Raw genomic sequence first — 25,218 nt, 5'->3', positions numbered from 1 at the left:
GAGGCACTTCCCATGGCTCAAACGAAAGTATACAAAAATATTAACGTAAGCATTTAACTTGAATGCAGCAATTGTCAACACTCAGCTCACTCGGTACCTCGAAGACAACAACATCCGTAACCCCTCCCAGTCTGGCTTCAGGCGGAACCACAGCACCGAAACCGCCCTCCTCACAGCCACAGATGACATCAGGAGCCACCTCGACAACGGAGAAACATCAGCCCTAATCCTCCTAGACCTCTCGGCTGCCTTTGACACTGTCTGTCACCACACCCTGAAAGCCCGCCTCCACGAAGCAGGAATCCAAGACCAGGCCCTCGAATGGACCGCATCCTTTCTCGTCGGCAGAACCCAAAGAGTCTGGCTTCCCCAGTTCCAATCCAAGGCCTTCAACATCATCTGCGGCGTACCCCAGGGCTCATCCCTCAGCCTGACGCTGTTCAACATCTACATGGCCCCCCTCACACAGGCGGCCCGTCAGCACAACCTCAACATCATCTCCTACGCCGATGACACCCAACTCATCCTTTCCCTCACCAAGGACCCTCGCACCGCCAAAACCAACCTCCACGAAGGACTGAAAGCCATCGCTGACTGGATGAGAGACAGCAGGCTAACACTGAACTCGGACAAAACAGAGGTCCTCATCCTTGGGCCTACCCCCTCCGCCTGGGACAACTCATGGTGGCCGGCCTCGCTGGGTCCCCCACCGACACCCACCGACAGCACACAAAACCTCGGCTTCACCCTCGACTCATCCCTCTCCATGTCAAAGCAGGTCAACGCCGTCTCCTCCTCCTGCTACAACACCCTCTGCATGCTGCTTCGCAGAGTCTACAAATGGATCCCAACAGACACAAGAAAAACAGTAACCCAGGCCCTCGTCAGAAGCAGACTCGACTACCGCAACGTCCTCTACGCCGACATCCCATCCAAACACCTACAACGCCTAAAACGCATCCCGAACGCCTACGCCAGACTCATCCTCAACATCCCTCGCCACAGCCACATCACCCCCACGTAAGAGACTTTCACTGGCTCCCCGTCGAAAAGAGGATCACCTTCAAGCTCCTCACCCACGCACACAAGGCACTCCACAACACCGGACCAACATACCTGAACAGCAGACTCGGCTTCTACACCCCCACCCGGCAACTCCGCTCCACCAACCTCGCCTCTGGCGCAAATCTTCCGGCGGCAGATCGTTCTTGTACCTTGCCGCCAAGACCTGGAACACCCTCCCGTCTGACCTAAGACAGACCCAGGACCTGCTCTCCTTCAGAAGACTCCTCAAGACCTGGCTCTTCGAGCAGTAGCAGCATTCCCCCTGACCCCCCCCCCCACAGCGCCTTGAAACCCTCACGGGTATGTAGTGCGCTTTACAAATAATTGATTGATTGATTGATTGAAAACACGTGCAGCTACTAAAATAATCGCAGCAGTTGAATAATAATCCAAAAAATAATAATTTAGCAACAATGAATATGTATGCAGTGAATATATATATATATATATATATATATATATATATGTATATATGCATGCACACAGCAAAGCTAGATAATTAAGAATTAAAAGTGCATCCCCTGGGGATCGAATCCAACATCATACTTGTCCTAGCAAACGTCAAGCTGTGGAACCCTGAACAGCTAAGACAGAAAAAAGTTTCCCCAATGTGACTGATTTTTCCGAGCAATGCCTCCACTCTCAGAAATGAGTTCCTTCTGCCCCAGTGCCAAGTTTTCCCACCTTATATACCTTAAACAAACTCAAGAGGAAGGTTCTGGTACCCTTCCCCATCTCTTCGAGAAAGTTGTGAAACTCAAGCACTGGCTGTACATGGTCAGTGTTGAAAACACACAGAAGGATTGGCCAGATCCCAATGTGTGTGTTTCCAAGACAGAGCCGTACCCTTCACTGCTATAAACATTCTCACCCTTATACATTCTTATCATTGTTGCAACCCCCATGTTATGTTCCCTGACCTGGTGAGAAAAGTGAATACACGTTCAATGTAGAGAACAAGCTGTGCGAGGAAAAATACCTGCACCACCGATGTGACAGAATTTGAAGCTAAGCACAAAACTGTCAACACCAAGGCAGTGCGCGCTCTATTGGCGACTAGAATGCAAAAACCCAGTACTCTCAAAACAACGTAATTTATGCATTGTGCTGATATGTTGTTGTTTAACCTTTTGCATTGCAGAGTTCAATCCTGAAGACTTATTTTTAATGTGCTTACAAATGCTGTTCATTTGCAATGTATTGCTGCAGGCTTTCAGAGTGTGTTAGGGTGTGGTCCCTTTCCAGGCCTTTCTAGAGACTTTCCCTGCAACATGCCTGGGTGTGGTTGTGGGCTGGGCCAAGCATCTATAAAAAGGAGCCAGCCCAGCTCCAAGGCCTCACTATTCAGAGGTCCCGGTGCAGAGCAGCAGCTACTTCCTGAGCTCCTGTCCCGGTGGCCTATTTGATCTTCCAGACATCTGACTTTCATTCTTCATTTGGAGATCCTTGTTCTGGGCGGTAAGACGGTGGTTGGGCTGGCCTCCCGACGCCGTTATCGAGAACTCTCCTGTTCTTGGGCCTAATTCTTTTATGATTTGACAGAGTACTTTGCGCGTGTGAAATATGCGCTTGAGTGTTTATGATATTTGCAGGGTGACTTTCGAATCGGCAAGACGCGCAATTCGTTTCATGATAATTTAATCTTGTTATTCATTGCACGCTACCATTTCTTGACAGTTGCATGGTGGCTTAAGAATCGTCAAGACGCGCAATTCGTTTCATGATAATTTAATTTCTTGACAGTTCCATGGTGGCTTAAGAATCGGCAAGACGCCCGATTCGTTTTATGGTGTTTTAACTTTGTTGTTCATTGCGCACTACCATTTCTTGACATTTACATGGTGGCTTAAGAATCAGCAAAAGACGCGCGATTCGTTTCATTGTACTTTGATCTTGTTATTCATTGTGAGCTGTTATTTCTTGGCATTTACATCGTGGTTTACGAATCAACAAGACGCGCGATTCGTTTAATGATGATTTGACTTTGATATTCATTGCGTACTACAATTTCTTGGCTTTTTACATGGTGACACTCAAATTGGCAAGACGCACGATTCTCTCCTCGAGTTTAATTCATGTTGTTTATTGTATGCCACTATTCTAAGATATTTATCATGTAATATTCGAGTTGACAAGTTATGTGATTTGTTTTTCCTGAATCCATATTGTGTTATTCAAGGTGCACAATCCTTTTATGGTGTTCTATGGTGTTTTATTCGCCCCTCTAAGTCTCCTGCAGCTTCGCCTTTGTTTTTTGTTCCAAAAGCTAATGGAGAACTTCGAACTTGCATCGACTATAGGGGTTTGAATAAAGTCACCATCACAAATAAATATCCTTAACCTCTAATTCCGGTATTATTGGAACAAGTAAAGAGAGCAAAAATCTACACGAAGCTTGACTTTGAGGTGCTTATCATTTGGTCAGAATGAGAGAGGGTGACGAATGGAAAACAGCGTTCAAGACAAGATATGGCCTTTTTGAATACACCGTCATGCCTTTTGGTCTGTGTTATGCTCCAGCAGCATTTCAATTTGTCTTGAATGACGTTCTTGGAGAGTACCTCGACATATTTGCCGTAGTCTACATCGATTACATTTTGATCTACTCTGACAATGAAAATGAACATGTCCAATATGTTAAGAAAATTCTTGCAGCTCTTCGAAAGCACCATTTATATTGCAAACTAACCAAGTGTGAGTTTCATGTTACCACAGTTGAGTTTTTAGGGGTTATTCTTACCCCTCAAGGTATGGTGATGGCAGAAAAGAAAGTAAAAGCTGTATCTGATTGGCCCACCCCAAAGACTGTTCGTGATGCACAATGTTTCCTGGGGTTTGCAAATTTTTACCGGAGATTCATAAATCATTTCTCCCAGACAGTGGCTCCAATCACTAAGCTACTAAGAAAGAAAGAAAAGTTTGTATGGTCCCCAGAAGCTGATCAAGCCTTCTCGACTTTGAAGAAAGCTTTCTCCACTGCCCCAGTCTTGACTCATCCTGATGCGAATCGACCTTTCATAGTGGAAGCTGATGCTTCAGATGTAGCAATAGGAGCCGTCTTATCACAACAAAATAAAGAGACTGGTCAACTTCATCCTGTAGCTTATATGTCTCGGAAGTTGAACTAAGCCGAACAGAACTATGTCATTGCTAAAAAAAAAAAGAGCTTCTGGCGATTCGTGACGCCTTTAAAGAATGGAGACATTATTTGTTGGGTGCCAAATACACTGTCACAGTATATACTGATCATCGTAATCTTCAATTCATGAGTTCCGCCAGACTTTTGACATCTCGGCAATTACGCTGGATGCTGTTTTTTGCTGAATTTGATTTTGTAGTAACCTTCCGGCCTGGTAAAGATAATCGCAAAGCTGAGGCCTTGTCCCGTCAAGAGTCTACCACGTTGCCTGCATTTCAAGCCTCCAGAGCTATCATTGCTCCTGACAAGGTTCTATGTATCATAAAAACTGAAGATGTTTTTGAAGAAATTCGCAACTCTTTCACTGTTGAAAAATGGCAAACATGGGCCCAAGCAGATCCCAAAAGGTGAATCAAGCAAGGACTACCCTTTCATGACGCTCGTTTGTTCGTACCCACTACCAAACTTCACAAGATAGTGTTTCATTAGTGGCATGTTATACCAACGGCAGGTCACCCAGGCATTCCTAAAACTCTTGCACTGATCCAACGCTATTTTTGGTGGCCTACCCTAACAAAAGATGTAAAAGCAATGGTAAACAACTGCGAAGTTTGTGCTCGCATTAAAACAAGTCATTCAAAACCAAAAGGGTTGTTACATCCACTTCCAACCCCAAGTCGTCCATGGGAGCACATTTCTTTAGACTTTATTACCGGTCTGCCAGTGGTTCAACAGCATTCAGTAATTCTGGTGGTAGTAGATAGTCTCACGAAATATGGACATTTCATTGCCTGTAAAAAATTGCCCACTTCTAGTGAACTGGCAACTATTTTACTGAACAGAGTGGTTTGTTATCATGAACTGACAAAAGTTATCCTCTCCGATCGGGGGTCAGAATTTGCCTCCAATTTCTGGAAGACATGGTGTAAAACACTCCCAAGTGATATCTACGCTATATACTAGTCACCATCCTCAAACAGATGGTCAAACGGAGAGACTAAATCAGACTTTGAAACAATACCTACGTGCCTACGCTGAAAAGGCACTTCATTCTTGGACATCTATGCTCTGGTTAGCTGAGTTAGCTTACAATAACTCATTCCACACTTCTATTGGCGTTACACCCTTTTTTGGTTTATTTGGCTATCATCCTGACACCCTGCCCATCACAATTCCTCAAGAAAGTTCTCTAACTTCAGCTGTGTCAGAAACCATTCAGCATTTGCATCAAACCCAGAAACTGATTTAACAGCATTTAGAAAAAGCCAAACAAAAATACAAAAGGCATTATGACAAGAAACATTGTGAGGGACCGCAATATCAACCAGGTGACAAAGTGTGGCTTTCCACAAAACATATAGACTTTAAGAAGAAGCACATGTTTAATCCCAAATTTATAGGTCCTTACACAGTCCTTCAGCAAATCAATCCGGTAACCTATAAACTACAATTGCCCAGATCCTTACGGATTCATCCAGTGTTCCACACTTCCCTATTGAAAAAGGCAGTCCAAAAGGTCCACCCTCATCCAGCTCCTGTTCTAGTACAGGGAGAAGAAGAATATGAAGTTAAGAAAGTGTTGGATTCTAAACTACGAGGGCGTAATCTATGGTACTTAATCTCATGGAAAGGTTAAGGTCCTGAAAGTAACTCATGGGTTTCCGCATTTGATGTTCATGCTCCAGTACATGTGAGACGCTTTCATCGTCTTAATCCAGGCAAACCAGGCCCTAGAGCGCGTCTGGGAGAGGGGAGTACTGTCAACAGCAAGGCAGTGCGCGCTCTATTGGCGACTGGAATTCAAAAACCCAGCACTCTCAAAACAACGTAATTTATGCATTGTGCTGATATGTTGTTGTTTAACCTTTTGCATTGCAGAGTTCAATCCTGAAGACTTATTTTTAATGTGCTTACAAATGCTGTTCATTTGCAATGTATTGCTGCAGGCTTTCAGAGTGTGTTAGGGTGTGGTCCCTTTCCAGGGCTTTCTAGAGACTTTCCCTGCAACATGCCTGGGTTTGGTTGTGGGCTGGGCCAAGACTCTATAAAAAGGAGCCAGCCCAGCTCCAAGGGCTCACTATTCAGAGGTCCCGGTGCAGAGCAGCAGCTACTTCCTGAGCTCCTGTCCCGGTGGCCTATTTGATCTTGCAGACATCTGACTTTCATTCTTCATTTGGAGATCCTTGCTCTGGGCGGTAAGACAGTGGTTGGGCTGGCCTCCCGACGCCGTTATCGAGAACTCTCCTGTTCTTGGGCCTAATTATTTTATGATTTGACAGAGTACTTTGCGCGTGTGAAATATGCGCTTGAGTGTTTGTGACATTTGCAGGGTGACTTGTGAATCGGCAAGACGTGCAACTCGTTTCATGATAATTTAATCTTGTTATTCATTGCACGCTACCATTTCTTGACAGTTGCATGGTGGTTTAAGAATCGGCAGGACGCGCAATTCGTTTCATGATAATTTAATCTTGTTATTCATTGCACGCTACCATTTCTTGACAGTTGCATGGTGGCTTAAGAATCGGGAAGACGCGCAATTCGTTTTATGGGGTTTTAACTTTGTTGTTCATTGCGCACTACCATTTCTTGACATTTACATGTTGGCTTAAGAATCGGCAAAAGACACGTGATTTGTTTCATTGTACTTTGATCTTGTTATTCATTGTGAGCTGTTATTTCTTGGCATTTACATTGTGGTTTACGAATCGGCAAGACGCGCGATTCGTTTAATGATGATTTGACTTTGATATTCATTGCGTACTACAATTTCTTGGCTTTTTACATGGTGACACTCGAATTGGCAAGACGCACGATTCTCTCCTCAAGTTTAATTCATATTGTTTATTGTATGCCACTATTCTAAGATATTTATCATGGAATATTCGAGTTGACAAGTTATGTGATTTGTTTTTCCTGAATCCATATTGTGTTATTCATGGTGCACAATCCTTTTACGGTGTTTACTATATATATATATATATATATATATATATATATATATATGGAAAATGTCACCTACCCAGTGTACATCTGTTCGTGGCATTAGTCGCTGCAGATTCACATGCTGTGCACAGTCCGCCGTCTGGTGTTGGGCTCGGAGTGTTACAAGTTGTTTTTCTTCGAAGAAGTCTTTTCGAGTCACGAGACCGAGGGACTCCTCCCCTTTCGGTTCCATTGCGCATGGGCGTCGACTCCATCTTAGATTGTTTTCCCCGCAGAGGGTGAGGTAGGAGTTGTGTATGTTAGTAATAGTGCCCATGCAATGGAATGAATACGTATGTACATAATAAAGGTTAAAGTAATATATTTATAAGTGTACAATTGTTCAAGATCTACTTCTAAACGGCTACAGGCTCCCGGGGAGGCGGGTGGGCGCATGTGAATCTGCAGCGACTAATGCCACAAACAGATGTACACTGGGTAAGTGACATTTTCCGTTCAATGGCATGTGTAGCTGCAGATACACATGCTGTGCATAGACTAGTAAGCAGTTATCTCCCCAAAAGCGGTGGTTCAGCCTGTAGGAGTTGAAGTAGTTTGAAATAATGTTCTTAGTACAGCTTGACCTACTGTGGCTTGTTGTGCAGATAACACATCTACACAGTAGTGCTTAGTAAATGTATGAGGCGTAGACCATGTTGCTGCCTTACATATTTCGTTCATTGGAATATTTCCTAGAAAGGCCATGGTAGCACCTTTTTTTCTGGTTGAGTGTGCCTTTGGTGTAATAGGCAGCTCTCTCTTTGCTTTAAGATAGCAGGTTTGAATGCACTAACTATCCATCTAGCAATGCCTTGTTTTGAAATTGGATTTCCTGTATGAGGTTTTTGAAAGGCAATGAATAGTTGTTTTGTCTTCCTAATTAGTTTTGTTCTGTCAATGTAGTACATTAGAGCTCTTTTGATGTCTAATGTATGCAGTGCTCTATCTGCTACCGAATCTGGCTGTGGGAAGAACACTGGTAATTCTACTGTTTGATTTAAGTGGAACGGTGAGATAACCTTTGGTAAGAATTTTGGATTTGTCCTTAGAACTACCTTATTCTTGTGTATTTGAATAAATGGTTCTTGTATGGTAAATGCCTGAATCTCACTCACTCTTCTTAGAGATGTGATGGCAATGAGAAATGCAACTTTCCACGTTAAGTATTGCATTTCACAAGAATGCATGGGCTCGAAAGGTGGACCCATGAGTCTTGTTAAGACAATGTTGAGGTTCCATGAAGGAACAGGTGGTGTCCTTGGTGGTATAATTCTCTTTAGGCCTTCCATAAACGCTTTAATGACTGGTATTCTAAATAGGGAAGTTGAATGAGTAATCTGCAGGTAAGCAGATATTGCGGTGAGATGTATCTTTATGGAGGAGAAAGCTAGATTTGATTTTTGCAAATGTAGTAAATATCCTACTATATCTTTTGGAGATGCGTGCAATGGTTGAATTTGATTATTATGGCAGTAACAAACAAATCTTTTCCATTTATTTGCATAGCAGTGTCTAGTGGAAGGTTTTCTAGCTTGTTTTATGACCTCCATACATTCCTGTGTGAGGTCTAAGTGTCCGAATTCTAGGATTTCAGGAGCCAAATTGCTAGATTCAGCGATGCTGGGTTTGGATGCCTGATCTGTTGTTTGTGTTGTGTTAACAGATCTGGGCCCTCATTCGGACCTTGGCGGCCGGCGGAGGCCGCCCGCCAAAGTCCCGCCGTCAGGTTACCGTTCCGCGGTCGAAAGACCGCGGCGGTAATTCTGACTTTCCCGCTGGGCTGGCGGGCGGCCGCCTTCAGGCCGCCCGCCAGCCCAGCGGGAAAGAGGCTTCCACGATGAAGCCGGCTCGGAATCGAGCCGGCGGAGTGGAAGCTGTGCGACGGGTGCAGTTGCACCCGTCGCGTATTTCACTGTCTGCGCAGCAGACAGTGAAATACATTTAGGGGCCCTCTTACGGGGGCCCCTGCAGTGCCCATGCCAGTGGCATGGGCACTGCAGGGGCCCCCAGGGGCCCCGCGACCCCCCCTACCGCCATCCGGTTCCCGGCGGGAGAACCGCCGGGAACTGGATGGCGGTAGGGGGGGTCGGAATCCCCTCGGCGGCGCAGCTAGCTGTGCCGCCTTGGAGGATTCCAATGGGCGGCGGTACACTGGCGGGAGACCGCCAGTGTTGCCGGTCCGACCGCGGCTTTACCGCCGCGGTCGGAATGCCCATTGGAGCACCGCCGGCCTGTCGGCGGTGCTCCTGCGGTCCTCCAACCCGGCGGTCATGGACCGCCAGTGTTGGAATGACCACCCTGGTCTGTTGGGTAGCTTGACATGAGGTACTACTGACAGGTCTAGTAGTGTTGTATACCAAGGTTGTCTTGCCCATGTTGGTGCTATTAGTATGAGTTTGAGTTTGTTTTGACTCAATCTGTTTACTAGATATTGAAGGAGAGGGAGAGGGGAAAAAGCGTACGCAATTATCCCTGACCAATTCATCCATAGAGCATTGCCTTGGGATTGATGGTGTGGGTACCTGGATGCGAAGTTTTGGCATTTTGAGTTTTCTTTTGTTGCAAATAGATCTATTTGAGGAGTTCCCCAAATTTGAAAGTAAGTGTTCAGTATTTGGGGGTGAATTTCCCATTCGTGGGTTTGTTGGTGATCCCGAGAGAGATTGTCTGCTAGGTGGTTTTGGATCCCTGGAATAAATTGTGCTATTAGGCGAATGTGGTTGTGAATTGCCCAATGCCATATTTTTTGTGTTAGGAGACACAACTGTGTCGAGTGTGTCCCCCCCTGTTTGTTTAAATAATACATTGTTGTCATGTTGTCTGTTTTGACAAGAATGTATTTGTGGGTTATCATGGGTTGAAATGCTTTCAACGCTAGAAATACTGCTAACAGTTCTAAGTGATTTATGTGAAACTTCCTTTGCTGTATGTCCCATTGTCCTTGGATGCTGTGTTGATTGAGGTGTGCTCCCCACCCTGTCATGGAAGCATCCGTTGTTATGACGTATTGTGGCACTGGGTCTTGGAAAGGCTGCCCTTTGTTTAAATTTGTACTGTTCCACCATAGAAGCGAGATGTATGTTTGGCGGTCTATCAACACCAGATCTAGAAGTTGACCCTGTGCATGTGACCATTGTGATGCTAGGCATTGTTGTAGGGGCCGCATGTGCAATCTTGCGTTTGGGACAATGGCTATGCATGAGGACATCATGCCTAGGAGTTTTAATACCATTTTTGCTTGTATCTTTTGTGTTGGATACATGGCCTGTATTACCTTGTGAAATGTTTGAACCCTTTGTGGACTTGGAGTGGCTATCCCTTCTGTTGTGTTGATTGTCGCTCCTAAGTATTGCTGTGTTTGACACAGCAAAAGGTGTGACTTTGCATAGTTGATGGAGAAACCCAGCTTGTGAAGGGTGTGTATGACATATTTTGTGTGACGTGAACACCTTGTTAGCGTGTTGGTCTTGATTAACCAGTCGTCTAAGTAAGGAAACACGTGTATTTGCTGCCTTCTGATATGTGCAGCTACTACTGCCAGGCATTTTGTAAAGACTCTTGGCGCAGTTGTTATTCCGAATGGCAACACTTTGAATTGGTAATGTATTCCTTTGAATACGAACCTTAGGTATTTCCTGTGGGAAGGATGTATCGGTATATGGAAATACGCATCTTTTAGGTCTAATGTTGTCATGTAGTCTTGCTGTTTGAGCAGTGGGATTACGTCTTGTAATGTGACCATGTGAAAGTGGTCTGATTTGATGTAGGTATTTAGTGTTCTGAGATCTAGTATTGGTCTCAGAGTTTTGTCCTTCTTTGGTATTAGAAAGTACAGTGAGTAAACTCCTGTGTTTTCCTGTAGGCTTGGTACTAATTCTATTGCGTCCTTTTGTAGTAATGCTTGAACTTCTAGTCCTAGAAGATCTATATGCTGTTTTGACATATTGTGTGTTTTCGGTGGGACGTTTGGAGGGAATTTGAGAAATTCTATGCAATAGCCATGTTGGATAATTGCTAAGACCCAAGTGTCTGTTGTTATTTCTTCCCAAGATTTGTAGAATTGGCTTAGTCTTCCCCCCACAGGTGTTGTGTGAAGGGGTTGTGTGACTTGTGAGTCGCTGTTTATTTTGAGGGGTTTTGGGACTTTGAAATGTTCCCCGATTTCTTGGGAATTGGCCTCCTCTATATTGTCCCCGAAAACCTCCCCTTTGATATTGACCCTGGTAGGTAGGTGGTCTTGTCTGTGAAGTGTTGGTTTCTGTGGGTTGACCCCGAAACCCTCCCCTAAAAGGTGTTTTCCAAAATGTGCCTCTGCTCTGCGGGGAGTAGAGTGCGCCCATGGCTTTGGCTGTATCGGTGTCCTTTTTTAGTTTTTCAATGGCAGTGTCTACCTCCGGCCCAAACAATTGCTGTTCATTAAACAGCATATTGAGCACAGGCTGTTGGATTTCGGGTTTGAACCCAGAAGTGCGCAGCCATGCGTGCCTCCGTATTGTGACTGCAGTGTTTATTGTCCTTGCAGCTGTATCGGCTGCATCCATGGAAGACCGTATCTGATTGTTCGAGATACTTTGTCCCTCTTCCACCACTTGTTGCGCTCTTTTTTGGAACTCTTTCGGTAGGTGTTCGATGAAATGTTGCATTTCATCCCAATGAGCCCTGTCGTATCTTGCCAAGAGTGCTTGCGAGTTGGCGATACACCACTGATTTGCTGCTTGTGCTGCAACTCTTTTCCCTGCTGCATCAAATTTGCGGCTCTCCTTGTCTGGAGGTGGTGCGTCGCCTGATGTATGAGAGTTGGCTCTCTTACGAGCTGCCCCCACAACTACTGAGTCCGGTGTTAGTTGTGTTGTAATAAATAATGGGTCTGTGGGCGGTGCCTTATATTTTTTCTCCACCCTTGGAGTTATGGCTCTGCCTTTAACTGGCTCCTGAAATATTTGTTTTGAGTGCCTTAGCATTCCTGGGAGCATGGGAAGGCTCTGATACTGGCTATGGGTGGAGGACAGGGTGTTAAAGAGAAAGTCATCCTCAATAGGTTCCGAATGTAGTGAGACATTGTGGAATTCGGCTGCCCTTGCTACCACCTGTGCATATGATGTACTGTCCTCGGGTGGTGACGGTTTAGTTGGATACGAGTCTAGGCTATTGTCAGACACTGGAGCGTCGTAGAGGTCCCATGCATCGGGATCATCCTGGCTCATTGTGGTATGAGCTGGTGAGTGCGTTAGTGGTGGAGTTTGCGCCGGTGATGCATGTGTTGATTGTGGTGGAGAAGGTGGTGGTGTTACTTTCTTTACCACCTTTGCTTGTGGTTGCTTGTCCCCTTGTTGGAAGGCAAGTTTCCTTTTCATCTTGATTGGGGGAAGAGTGGTTATCTTCCCTGTGTCTTCATGGATGTGAAGCCTCCTTTGAGTGTAGTCAGTTTCTACAGTTTGAAGCTCTTCCCCAAATCTATGCAATTGGGTGTTTAGTCCTTGTTCCTCTGTATAGGAACTAATTTTCGGTACCGAGGTTTTTTCGGTACTGAAACCGTTTCGGTAGTCTTTTTAGGCTCCGAAGAAGTTTTCTTTGATTTCGGCGTGGTATCTCGGTGCCGAACCTCTTCTGCGCCGCTGTCTCTGCGCCGAAGTTTCTCGGAGCCGGTGTCTCGGCTCCGAGTTTGCTGTGTGGCGGTATCACGACCGGAGTCGGATGAGTTCGACACTAGCATGCCCTTTTTTGGTGCAGTGGCTCGGTCACCTAGTTTTTGGGTTAAGCCATGGCCTGTTGGCAGTGGCGTCCCCTGGGCTTTTGTGGACTTTTCGTGAGTCCTAATTTTCTACGTCTTACTCACGGTTGCTATGTCTTTGGCGTTGGATTCCCCCGAATCCGACTCGTGGATGGAGAACGCTTCCTCTTTGTCCTCGAACCATTGTTGTCCTGTCGGCGTGGACGCCATTTGCAATCTCCTGGCTCTTCGGTCTCTGAGCGTCTTCCTCGACCGAAACGCTCGACAGGCTTCACACGTATCCTCCTTGTGCTCGGGGGACATGCACAAGTTACAGACCAGATGCTGATCCGTATACGGATATTTATTATGGCATTTAGGACAGAAGCGGAACGGGGTCTGTTCCATCAGTCTTGAAGTCGCACGCGGTCGGGCCGACCAGGCCCCGACGGGGGATCGAAATTACCCCGAAGGGCCACCGGAGCTCTTCAAGATTCGGTGTCGATTTGTTCTAACTAACCCGATACCGAATGCAACAATACTGACGATTTTTTCAGAGATTCTAACTAACTTTCCGACCCGAAACACGGAGCGAAAAGGTACACGTCCGAACCCGATGGCGGAAAAAAAACAATCTAAGATGGAGTCGACGCCCATGCGCAATGGAACCGAAAGGGGAGGAGTCCCTCGGTCTCGTGACTCGAAAAGACTTCTTCGAAGAAAAACAACTTGTAACACTCCGAGCCCAACACCAGACGGCGGACTGTGCACAGCATGTGTATCTGCAGCTACACATGCCATCGAACATATATATATATATATATAAAAATCTACAATATGCGCAATTTGTGTTGAAACATTTTAAGAGTACACAGAAGATCAGAGTGTCTAGATGCAATATTGTATGGTCCTAGTATGCATTCTCAAAAAAGGATTTATATGACTGGCTTAAAATTTTGTCAGAATGTTTTTCTGATTCTCATGTAAAGGAAAGTACTTGAATAAGAAAGTTTTCATTTAATCCATCTTGATTCCCTTACAGGTATCCGGCCATCTTGAAACTTAGTCATTTTAAACTTAATTCTTAGATTGTTCATGTTTTCAGAATGACTATGCTTAGAGTCATAGTCTAGTATTGATTTCAGGCGATATAATTTTCATATTGTGTGTTCTAATCTTTTTCTTACTACAGGTCTCCTTCCCAGCTGTTTCCCTTCCTAATCCCCTCTTCCCCTCTTGAACTCTCTTAGCCTCTGTGATTTATCTATCAGAGTCTTGGAGCTGTTCAGTGGTGGACGTGTTGGGAACGTGCGCAGACCCCGAGGATCTGGTGACTCTGACAAAAACAGAATCAGTGGTCAAGATGGAATCTGTGGTTAAATACAGATAGCATTACGAGGGGTAAGTTCCAGTGAAAACAAATTTGCTTAGCCATGGTTGCAACTCGGCTTATGTGGAGAGATACTGATAATTTGTCAAATGAAAGCTTTCGAAATTAAACACAATCAGGAAAATGTTCTTTTTGGATCGCTGAACTTTTGCAGAAAAGAGTTGATTTACAAGTAGTACTAGTAAAAGTTAAGAATGGATGTACAAGTTGACATGGGCACAATGCAACTTAACATGTGTGTGAACACAAAATGTTTGCACAGCGTACAAATACAAACATTATTTTTATGCTCTTGTGAAAAAATATTAGACATGAGCTGAAAACATGTACTTTCGAATTCCCTTTCCTACGACACCAGTCCACACTCTGTCCTGTTGCACCAGTTGATCAGGACTCCCCCCTGACCATACCATGGCCATTCATTTGCAGCCAAAAAGAGCTTATACATATGGTTCAGAAGCCTTAGAACACAACAGGCAAATACTACTAGTCGTAGCCTCAATAAGGTAGCTGCCAAACAGTGTAAAAGGTCAAAAAGTGTGCTACAATTCAGAAGCGCAAGGATGTGGGTGTCCTATAAAATAAGTGTCTTATTAGCCCAAATACTTCCATTCCCCAATAATAGGATCACCAGGATAGATTCAACAGAACACGCCACAGCAGCAATGTTGAACCCAATATTTGTGGGTGGAATTAGTACAAAGGCAGCAATCATTCATTAGCAATCAAGTGGCATCCAGGTTTGTGCTAGATACCAAAAAATACCATATGTGGGCCTTGAAGGAGAGAACAGAGAAGTAAATGAAGGTCCACCCATGCATGCGGCAACAACAAAATAATAGCAAATACATTGCATGAAGTGAATAAATTAGGTCATCTATCCAGAGTTGCTTATAGAGACAACAGGGTAAGGGACACAAATTTGTATTTTGAAGGCCGTGCACAACAGTACATTTATATGCTCTTACCATAGGAATGTGTGCGATAAAAAAAAAAGATGAATGAATGATCACTAATTCTACAATAACTTTGCAAAGTTAAGTTTGGTGACTGTTCAAATTTAGGAATAACATCAACTGTGCTGAATTCACTACATGATTTTGGGATTTTAAATTGTAACGGCTTCTGATGCATTAACTAATACATGTGTTTACCCACCTAAAAAGCTGGTTGATATCTGTGAAATGGCAAGGCTGGGCTAAGATGAAATCACAGTAATAAAAAAATGTTCCACATTTTTGAGCAGCTGGCTGTGGACCGAGTTAATGGAACCTAATTGTTTCTAATAATGGATTTATGATTTGAAATAGGACTGAAAAAGTTAACGGCCAATCAATCAGTGGATTTATAGAGCACATCAGATCACCAGTGACGGTCTCAAAGCGCTGGAGTTAGTTTCTAGTTGCTTAGTGGTAGGTTGTGCAGTCGAACAGCCAGGTCTTGAGTACTTTCCTGAATTGCTGAACCAATGAGGCGGTCCGGAGGTGCAGGGGAAGGTCGGTCCAGGCTCTGTCCACCAGGTGTGAGGACAATCCTCCGCTATTGCTTTGGCAGATCCGGGTGATGTCTGCAAGGAAGAGGGAGGCAGATCATAGGTGTTTGGCTGGTTGGTGGAATGTCATGCATTTGTTGATTCTGCCGGCCCATCGTTGAGCGGGGCTTTGTATCCGTGGGTTAACAATCTGAACTGGCATCTCTTCTTAATCAGGAGCAAGTGTAGCTTCTTGAGGTGGGGTGCAATGTGGGTTCATCTGGGGGTGGGTTCTAATATGAGTTTGACCGCTGAGTTTTGTACTGTCTGTAGTCTCTTCAGGAGGTGTGCAGTGATTCCTATGTAGTGTGTGTTCCTGTAATCCAGCCTGCTGATGACGGGGGCCTGCGTGACGGTCCTTCTGGTGTTGACTGGGAGCCACTTGAAGATCTTGCAGAGCATGCGCAAGGTGTGGAAGTAGGCAGATGAGACTGCATTTATCTGTTTCTTCATGCCAAGGTTGCAGGTGTGGTCTGTCATGGTGGGGGAAGGGCCGAGTTAATTGGGCCACCATGTTTCGTCTCAACGTAAGGTGCTGTTCCCGAACATGAGGACTTCTGTCTTGTCCGTGCTGAGTTTGAGACAGTTGTCCTTCATCCAGTTGGTAACGTTCAACATACCTCTGTGGAAGTTAGCTCTGGTGTTGGAGGGGTCTTCTGACAGTGAGAGGATGAGCTGGGTGTCATCAGCGTCTGAGATGATGTCCAGTCCGTGCCATATGATGATGTTGGCCAGGGGGGTCATTTATGTGTTGAAGACGATGGAGCTGCAGGACGATCGTTGTGGTAAACCGAAGATGATCGTCTTGGATTTGGAGGTGGGAGACAGATTCTCTAGGTTCTTCCTGTGAGGTATGAGGCAATCTATTAGAGGGCATTTCCTGATCAGGGATGCATTTGGCATTGCTGGTGTGTGCGCAGTCTGGCATGTGGATGAATTGTAAGGAACAAGTGCAACACAAAAAGGGCAAGGATACAGAACACAAAAAAGTGATAATATATCTGTGTTCCTGCAGCCTCGCCGGAGCTCAAGGAGGCAACCTAGGAGAAAACACATTATGCCTAAAAAGCATAAGCGAAAACTACCAGCCACACAGTACGTATATTAAACAAACTGCCCTAAAATTCACAGCGAAACTCTTGATTGTAAAGGAAGATAAATTTGCAATACACCAACATTAGGCAAGCCAAAAACACACTAAGGGCCAGATGTAGCAAAGGGTTTGCGCCTCGCAAACAGCGAAAATCGCCGTTTGCGAGGCGCAAAAGCCTCTTTGCTATTCAGAAATGCCTATTGCGAGTCGGGACCGACTCGCAATATGCATTTCAGAATCGCAAATAGGAAGGGGTGTTCCCTTCCTATTTGCGATTCGGAGTGGAATGCAATTCCAAATGGAGTCGCAGTTACCATCCACTTCAAGTGGATGGTAACCCACTCGCAAATTGGAAGGGGTCCCCATGGGACCCCTTCCACTTTGTGAATGGACCCACAAATATTTTTTCAGGGCAGGGAGTGGTCCAAGGGACCACTCCCTGCCCTGAAAAAATACCGAAACTAAAGGTTTCGGTTTTATTTTTAAGTGCAGCTCGTTTTCCTTTAAGGAAAACGGGCTACACTTAAAAAAAAAAAAAACTGCTTTATTGAAAGCAGTCACGAACATGGAGGTCTGCTGACGACAGCAGGCCTCCATGTTTGCGAGTGCCTATACTCGCTATGGGGCCGCAATTTGCGACCCACCTCATGAATATTAATGAGGTGGGTCATTGCGACCCCATAGCGAGTCGCAGACGGTGTCTGAGACACCGTACTGCATACCAATTTGCGACTTGCAAATTGCGAGTTGCAGGGACTCGCAATTTGCAAGTCGCAAATTGGCGTTTTGCTACATCTGGCCCTAAATTAGGGACACGGTGTCTTCAGTATTTTTGAGGACATTTTCTTTTAATAGACACCACAAGTTGGGCTGGAGTGTGCTTGTTTCGCAGAGAGGCGGAAAATATGACGCAACCAAATGAATTTTCGTTGTAACAGGTCATGTGGTTGGGACCACTGAGCAACAGCAGCAAGAATAAATTTGAAACACCATGCCAGCCTCTAAGGACAGCAGCAAAGAACGGGATAGCGTGAGGTCATTTACCTAAAATATTTCAGCCAGTGTTGAGAACAAACCCAGCTATTCTGATAAGGCACTGTTTGTATGTTTTATATAGATTTAATAACATTTTGTATTCCACTATAATATTTATCATTCATAATCATGTATCGCGTTTTAGATTTCTATAACGCACATTTTGAACAAAAATAGTCTCAAATATATTTTTTGTAAGGTCTGTCTCCATTCTGAAGAAAGAAGGCACAGTTCACTCATCTCCTCTGCCATCAATTCTGGAATGCGTTTCTGCAGAGTATCACTGAAATAAGAGTCTCTTCGGTGTAAGGAAATGCTCTATCTTCACCCTTCGCTTCTTAAATTTCCTCCTCCTGTAGGACTTCCACTCCTTTTCCCCATAGACTCTCCCACTTGCAGATGGTACACAAGAACATGCAAGCAAAATGCTTTTCTCCCTACCTCACAATGAAAGACAGATTTTGTGAAAGTAGTGAAGGAAAAATGCTGTGTATGCACACGCACTGCTTGTTTCTCTTTGTACATCCTGAAGTATAAAGGACATTCTTTCAAGCTTTGTAGCTCAAAGCACTTGATCTGTTACAGTGCTACTGACGAATGCTATTAAATATCCTATCTTTCTCTGCCTTCCGTGGTGTCAGCCGACATTATAGCACAGACTTAGTAATTGGGGGTTCTCGACTGAACCCTTTTCCATAAAAAAGGGCGAGAGGGATTATATCATTAGGAAATGTATAGTAGCCATATTATCAATGCTGCTACGTCTTTGAGAAGGGAGAAGCAAGTATCTTCGTTAACAAGGGAGAATAAATGTCCCCCTCCACCAAAGGAGGAATAACACGTTTCCCCATCATGGTTAAGTTTACAGCATTAAAGGTTAAGGTTCCGCGTCTATAGTGTCATAGCGAAAGGAAGGTCTGAATACATTCCTTGTTTTCGGATAGCATTGGCCTGTAGCTCGTTATCAAGGCCTAAACCACAAGCTGTAATACACGCATCTATTTCTAAATGTCCCTCAATAAGGTTAAGAGACTATTTTAAAGTTCTCCCAATGTACACTGAGCTGAGGTCAAAATACTCTTTGCCTGCTGGAAACAAGGATGCAATGTTAGTAGAGGGGTTGCAAGTGGACCTTAGCATGCATGCTCTTGTTGGGATAGAGTGGTGGTCTGCGAGTCACACTTATAGGAATACATGCACTCCATGTACTGCTCCCTGGCTGAAGAGCAGATGTAGTTTTGGTAATCTACCCAACAGCTTACAACCATGCTACAACCAGTCTTTGGGTGGAATCGTAAAGAATGTTGATTGGTGCCTTGCTGCCCGCCATGCATATTGGGCATACGTTCCTGTCATCCAGTGGCTGAACCTGCCCTAAGAGTAAAGGCCTGCACCTACGTCACACCAAGAAGGATAAAGGCATACAATACCCAGCCCAACAAAGTAATGCAAGAAGCAGTGCTATGCCTAAATGGACGATTATTAACCACAGGTCTTGACGATCAGGAGGCACAGGCTGTGTTTTCAGTTTCATGATGACACATGTACCATATTGGAACCTGGCCTACTTTTTGTTGACCTGACCGATGCATGACTTCATTGCGAACGCTGCTTTAAAAGTGATGTAGTGCAAAGAGTACGATAACATTTGGCTGCCATCCAGTCACAAATCTCTTCATTCCAGAGTCATGTCACTGGACGGCAGGAGAATAATACACACTGTCTATGTAGGTATTGTATGGTGGACAACACTTGACACTGCTGAGAGTAAAACGAAGGTTGACTTTTGGTAGTGCTCACTGTGACTAAAATAATAAAATCTCATTACATGCAAAGAATGTTATTTACTAACCCATGGTTGTGCTGACGCTTAACCTCACACTGTTCTCTGGGACCAAGAAAGAAGTGTCATCCTCATTTTTGATACGAACTGAAACAACCTCATATTCTGTAACACATAAAAATATTAAGTGTATTATAACAACAAAAGAAATCCATCACAAGAAAGGAATATGTTACTTACCCTGCCCGCATCTCATCATCGGCTGTAGTGCACTAGATTCACATGCTCTTGCAATCTAGTGTTGGGCTTGGACGTTTGCTACTCGATTTTTTTAAAGACGTTTTTCGAGTCACAAGGTATAGTGACTCCTCCTTTAGTTGCTAATGCACATAGGCATCTGCTCCGTTATTAGACTGTTTTCCACACAGTGGGCGAGGGTAAAGGTGGAGCGTCAGAACAGGAACATGTGATGATCATGCAAGAAGTTATGTACAAAGAGATTAAGTAAAAGAAATGTACCTATGAAACAACCAAAGACTTTCGAGGAGGTGGCAGAGGCATAACGAAACTTAAAGGCCCGCCCTGCAAAGTACCTGTAGGAGGCCCCCTTCCCTCTGGACCCAGTCAGGAGCCTACTGCCCTTGGACAGTGTACTGTGCTGAGGGGCGCCATCTAGAGCGTGGGGCTGCGGGGGCCTTTGTTACACCCCTGGGAGGTGGGTAGGCACCTGTGAATCTATTTCACTACATGCTATGACCAGATGCTTGCAAGGTAAGCAACATATTCTGCCACATAAGTAACATATTCCATTTGCAGCTTGTTTGGCAGTAGATAAACATGCTCTGCATAGTCTGTAAAGCAGTACTACCCTAAGTCGTGGCTAGCTGGAGGATGCTGTAGAGGACTGAAACAGAGTTCTTAGGATAGCTTGGCCGACTCTTGTTTGTTGACATGCTAGAATATCCACAGAGTAGTGTTTGTTGAACAGAAGTGTAGTGGACCACGCAGCTGCTTCACATATGTCAGCTGTGGGTATATTTTCAAGGAAAGCCAGATTAGCTCCTTTTTCAGTCAAGCGCAGAAGCGTTCTGACGTGTTGTAATCTATCTGTGGGCTTTTAACCACACCTACTGCATGCTCATCACTATCGCTCGTCTGTGGCCTTGCCTTTCAAAAATCCTTTATCATCATTGGTAAATGCTTCATGTTTGTCACTCCTTAAGGAGGTTTTGTTACGCCTTGGTCACTGACCCCGTTACACGGGTAACTGCATGATTGCCGATAAGTTTGACTGCGAGCCAACTTATTTTTCCCTTTTTTTCCTCTCCTTCATGCTCATGGCGGCAGTGGCGCCTTTGAATCGGCTTGCTTATGTCAACTGTTTTACTTTTCATATATTGAATTTATGTGGCAAGTAAAGGCCAGTTCGGAATTCACAACGCTAATAGGTCTGGAGTGAAACCTTTTCCGAATCTGATAAAAGGCATACAAGATCTCACTTGAAGCAATAATAATGGCTATCAACTTTATGTTTAAGTACAAGTGGCACATAATCGCCCAAAGCAAATGTTTGTCAAATGTAGGTCTTTTATTAGTCATGTATGTCTATTTAGTGTGCCACAAGTCTTTTAAGAGTTTTGCAAAAAGCAAGGTATAAAGAGCTTTAAGAACAGTTTGCCTCCTCGGAAACTGCCACTGTAATCAAACCCAACTTCTAACTCTTCAAAATATGCGGAGGGGCCCATTAGCACACTTTCTGTGCTATATTAGATGGCGAGGGTCCAAAGGTAAGCATGACTAATAAACTGCAGTCCCATGAGGGCCACATGTTGTCCAATGGAAGTGTCTATCGTGGTTTCACTGGTGTTCTTTTGTCTGCCATAGCCTCTTTTCTTACTTTCTAGCTTGCCTGCCACTTCTCAAATAATACTTATGCTCTCTTTCCAAATTCTTTCTCCATTTTACTTCTGTCTCTAAGGTGTCTACTAGCAGGACAGATCTCCAGAAGCTGTGGAATAGAAGGGGGGCTAGGCATTCCTTCTGACTAGTTATTTCAGTTATCCCAAGATGGTAAAAATTCACAGACGACCTTTTTGGGCTTTGATTCTCATGTGGGAGGGAGGTTCAGCATTCATGGATTACTTTTGCAGAGTGATGTTGGTGCAGACACCCAGATACCGTAAACACACAAAGAAAGCGCAACTGAGTGGCCATTCCTTGTTAGTGCAAGGAAAGAAAGAAAACTTTTATTTCCCCGATGTACAATAGTTCAGCAAACGTTGATAGATCAAAGTTAAATACTGTATCCAAAAATGGATCAATCGAACTTTTCCTTACGGATACAGCTCAGTTCTTTGTAATTTTTCAAAATCCAGACAAACGTAAGACCGGCATATCCATATTTTTTCATGGGGCATAGGCACTGTGCATCTGGTTGGCACAAGCAGTTCAGAATGGCTGTCATATTTCTTTCAGTCTGGATATTGTTTGGGGTGTTTTTTGCTGATGCACAGTCATCGCAGGGTTTGCCTTTGTTCAACTTTGGCAGTCATGCTGGTCAATATTGAGCACTGGTGGTATAAGCAGAGAGAAGACTATTTCCAAGCAGATTGTCTGAACATGGTGGTTCTTGGTAGGTGAGCTCCATGCACATGGAGCGCAGAGGCTCAAACCAGGGACCATAAGCGATTAACCTTTTCTAATCTGGTGCCCTGCAATGGGAAAGACAGAAGTTTCAGGGACCAGCTTTCTGTTACAAAGCCAATGGGGATAAAGCAAAAGGAGAAAAGTAGATTAAGGGCAACCCACTAAAAGAAAATGCTTCACTTCAGAGTTTCAAGTGTTTTTCACTTGGTTGTTAACAGTACTCATTAGTGAGACTCTGGACTTGGGTCAGAGGCTCAATCTCTGCATCAGAGTTATTCGTCCTGGGTGAGCTGGGCAGCGGGAGCAGCAGCAGCAGCATTTTCATGTAAGACAGGCTTTGCTTCAGAGGTAGTAAGTCTTCACAGCGGGGCTCAAAGCAGCTGGGAAACTGCAGTTCTTGAGATCAGTTTAGACAGGATCTAAGCCCAATGACTAGTCTATTTTTTCTCAGGTTATAGCGACTGCAATCTTTCTTCTTCAGTCGTAGTGTCAATTTGTGGCTCTTGAATGAATTTTGGCAACATCTTTCTCTAAACAAATCCTTTCCTCTGTGCTGGTGAAGAGAGGTTTGCTGAACGTAAATGAGGAAATTAGATTCTGGACTACAAGGGTCAGGTTACACCTCAATATTGTGCCATGTAAGGCAAGTTTAACCATACTCTCATATCGTGTGCTACACTTCGAAATTCAAATGTGTATTTTGTTATTTATAACCCAGTCCTAGGAGCATCAGGCATCTTAAAATAGCTACAGTTGGTTGTCAAGTGCTGGAAGGGATGGGAGAGTTACTGTCAGCTGGTGCTTCATGTCGTGGGTTCATCTACTCTGAGAAATAAAAGACACAAACAGTCTGTGATGTATTAGCACACGCGATCACCGCACGCGATCGCCGTCATTCGAGAGATAGAATGACGGGGACGCGAGGTGATGGTTGATGATGGTGAGATGGATGGCTGAGGCGATATCGAATAAACTGAGGAACTGTGCCCACAAGACTTGATCGTTGTGGTTTTATAGTTTACATCTGGCGACGAAGGTGGTTGTCGCCTCAACATCTGGATATTTGTGAGTCACCAGTCGTACTCACCATTTGGAAGGCTCTATTTGACGCGCTGTCTAGCGATCGTTTGAGCATTGGTTAAAGAGGGTGTAGCCTCTGCGCAATCCGTTTTGGCAGGATATTAAAGTCGGACCGCATTGGAAGCATGCGGTTTCTCCGAACCAGCATGTTAATCTTCTAAGAAGCAACGAGCGGTGAGGATAGCGACGCTGCATGAATAACGTCTGTTTGGAGGCGTGTCCAACAAAATCGGTGTCCTTAAAGGGATTGTTATTTGAACGTCGTAAAGGGAAGTTTTACCTTGCTACGCTTGTTAACTATAATTGTGAACTGCATTGGAACGGTGACAGGCACACCTTATACAAGAGTACAATTTTTGTTTGCCTGTCGTGTGGAACATACGGTGACAGGCACACCCAGACAAAACAGTGAAGCAAGAAATACACTTATGTTACAAAGGAAGGCACAGTGACAAGGACATTGAAGGAGGGGTGATCCACTGAATCAGATACACATTGGTGCAGTTGAGGACTTGACATTCAGTGTGTTGTTCTGTATTTATGTCAAGTTTATCAGAATAATGCAGAACGTAACACCACCTCCATTTTTTTTTAGCAGTCCAGGTGATCCGATATATCCTTGGAGCAAGTGGAAAAATATATTTATCCACTATGCTAGAGTGTGTGGACCGACACTGAGTGCAGAAAGAAAACACGCTTTATTGTTACACTGTCTGGGGGGTGAGGGACAGGAGGTTTTAGAAAATTTGCCTGATTTATCTACTGAAGAAAGTAGGAATTTGAATGAATATGAAGCGTTTGTTATGAAGTTAGACAAATATTATCTACCAAGGGTGAGTACGATAATGGAACGATATTATTTTGGAAAAAGGGAACAAGGAAAAGAAGAGTCAGTGGAGGATTTTGTATCTAGTTTGAGAAAGTTGGCAGCGTCATGTAAATTTGGGGCATTGGTGGATGAGAGAATCTGAGATCAGTTCGTATTAAAGTGCTGTAGTGATAAAATTAGGGAAGAGCTGTGGGTGAAAGATGAACCACCTTTGAAAGAAATGATTATGGTGGCAAAAAGAGTAGAACACATGCTGAGGTGTGTTAAGGAATTAAGTGGAAACAAGTTAATGAGTGGAGAATGTACAAAGGTAGAGGAGATAGTATGCGAAGTGAAGCAAAGGAAGTGGAAGTGAGAAGAAAAAGGAAGATATAGTAAAATTCAAAGGAGAATGCTATCGTTGTGGTAAGAGTGGCCACAAAGTTTAGAGACTAGTAAATTTGAGGTTCTAGGAAAAGTTTGGAGGTTGATGAGAGATGAATTGGCGGTGGATAAAGGTATATTGTTGAGGGGAACAAGATTGATTCCACCAAAAGTATTAAGATTCAGGATAATGAATCAAGCCCATGAAGGTCATCTTGGGATAGTTAAGACAAAAGAAAATTTACGAGCACATTTTTGGTGGCCAGGTATGGATGTAGAAGTGGAGCGTGTGGTTAGAGAGTGTATACAATGTGCACGGAGTGACAAAATTCTAAAAACTCGTAATGCACCTATGTATTGTAGAAGTTTACCATGCAAGCCCTGGGATGAGGTAGCAATAGATATTGTTGGTCCTTTACCGGGTGAACATTCTATGCCATATCTAATTGTATTAATAGATTTGTATTCCAGGTGGGTGGAAGTCAAAAATGTGCATGAGGTTTCCTCTTCTAGTGTGATGACTTTCTTAGAAGACATTTTTAGGAAAGAGGGTTTTCCAAAGTCATTAT

General features: G+C 44.2%; 1 protein-coding gene across 3 annotated transcripts in view; it reads right to left on the bottom strand.

Moving 5' to 3' along the window:
• The window catches only part of LOC138265806 (zinc finger protein 670-like), a 117,174-nt gene that overhangs the window by 42,303 nt on the left and 49,653 nt on the right, over positions 1-25,218 (bottom strand). For all 3 annotated transcript variants that reach the window (XM_069213866.1, XM_069213863.1, XM_069213865.1), the window contains one exon: positions 19,801-19,896. In XM_069213866.1, coding sequence (XP_069069967.1) covers positions 19,801-19,896 — 96 coding nt within the window. The remainder of the gene's footprint in view (positions 1-19,800; positions 19,897-25,218) is intronic.

The sequence above is a fragment of the Pleurodeles waltl genome, chromosome 11, assembly GCF_031143425.1.
Source record: "Pleurodeles waltl isolate 20211129_DDA chromosome 11, aPleWal1.hap1.20221129, whole genome shotgun sequence".
Lineage (NCBI taxonomy): Eukaryota > Metazoa > Chordata > Amphibia > Caudata > Salamandridae > Pleurodeles > Pleurodeles waltl.
The sequence above is the reverse complement of the archived record's forward strand: the minus strand, read 5'-3'. Positions and strand labels throughout refer to the sequence as shown.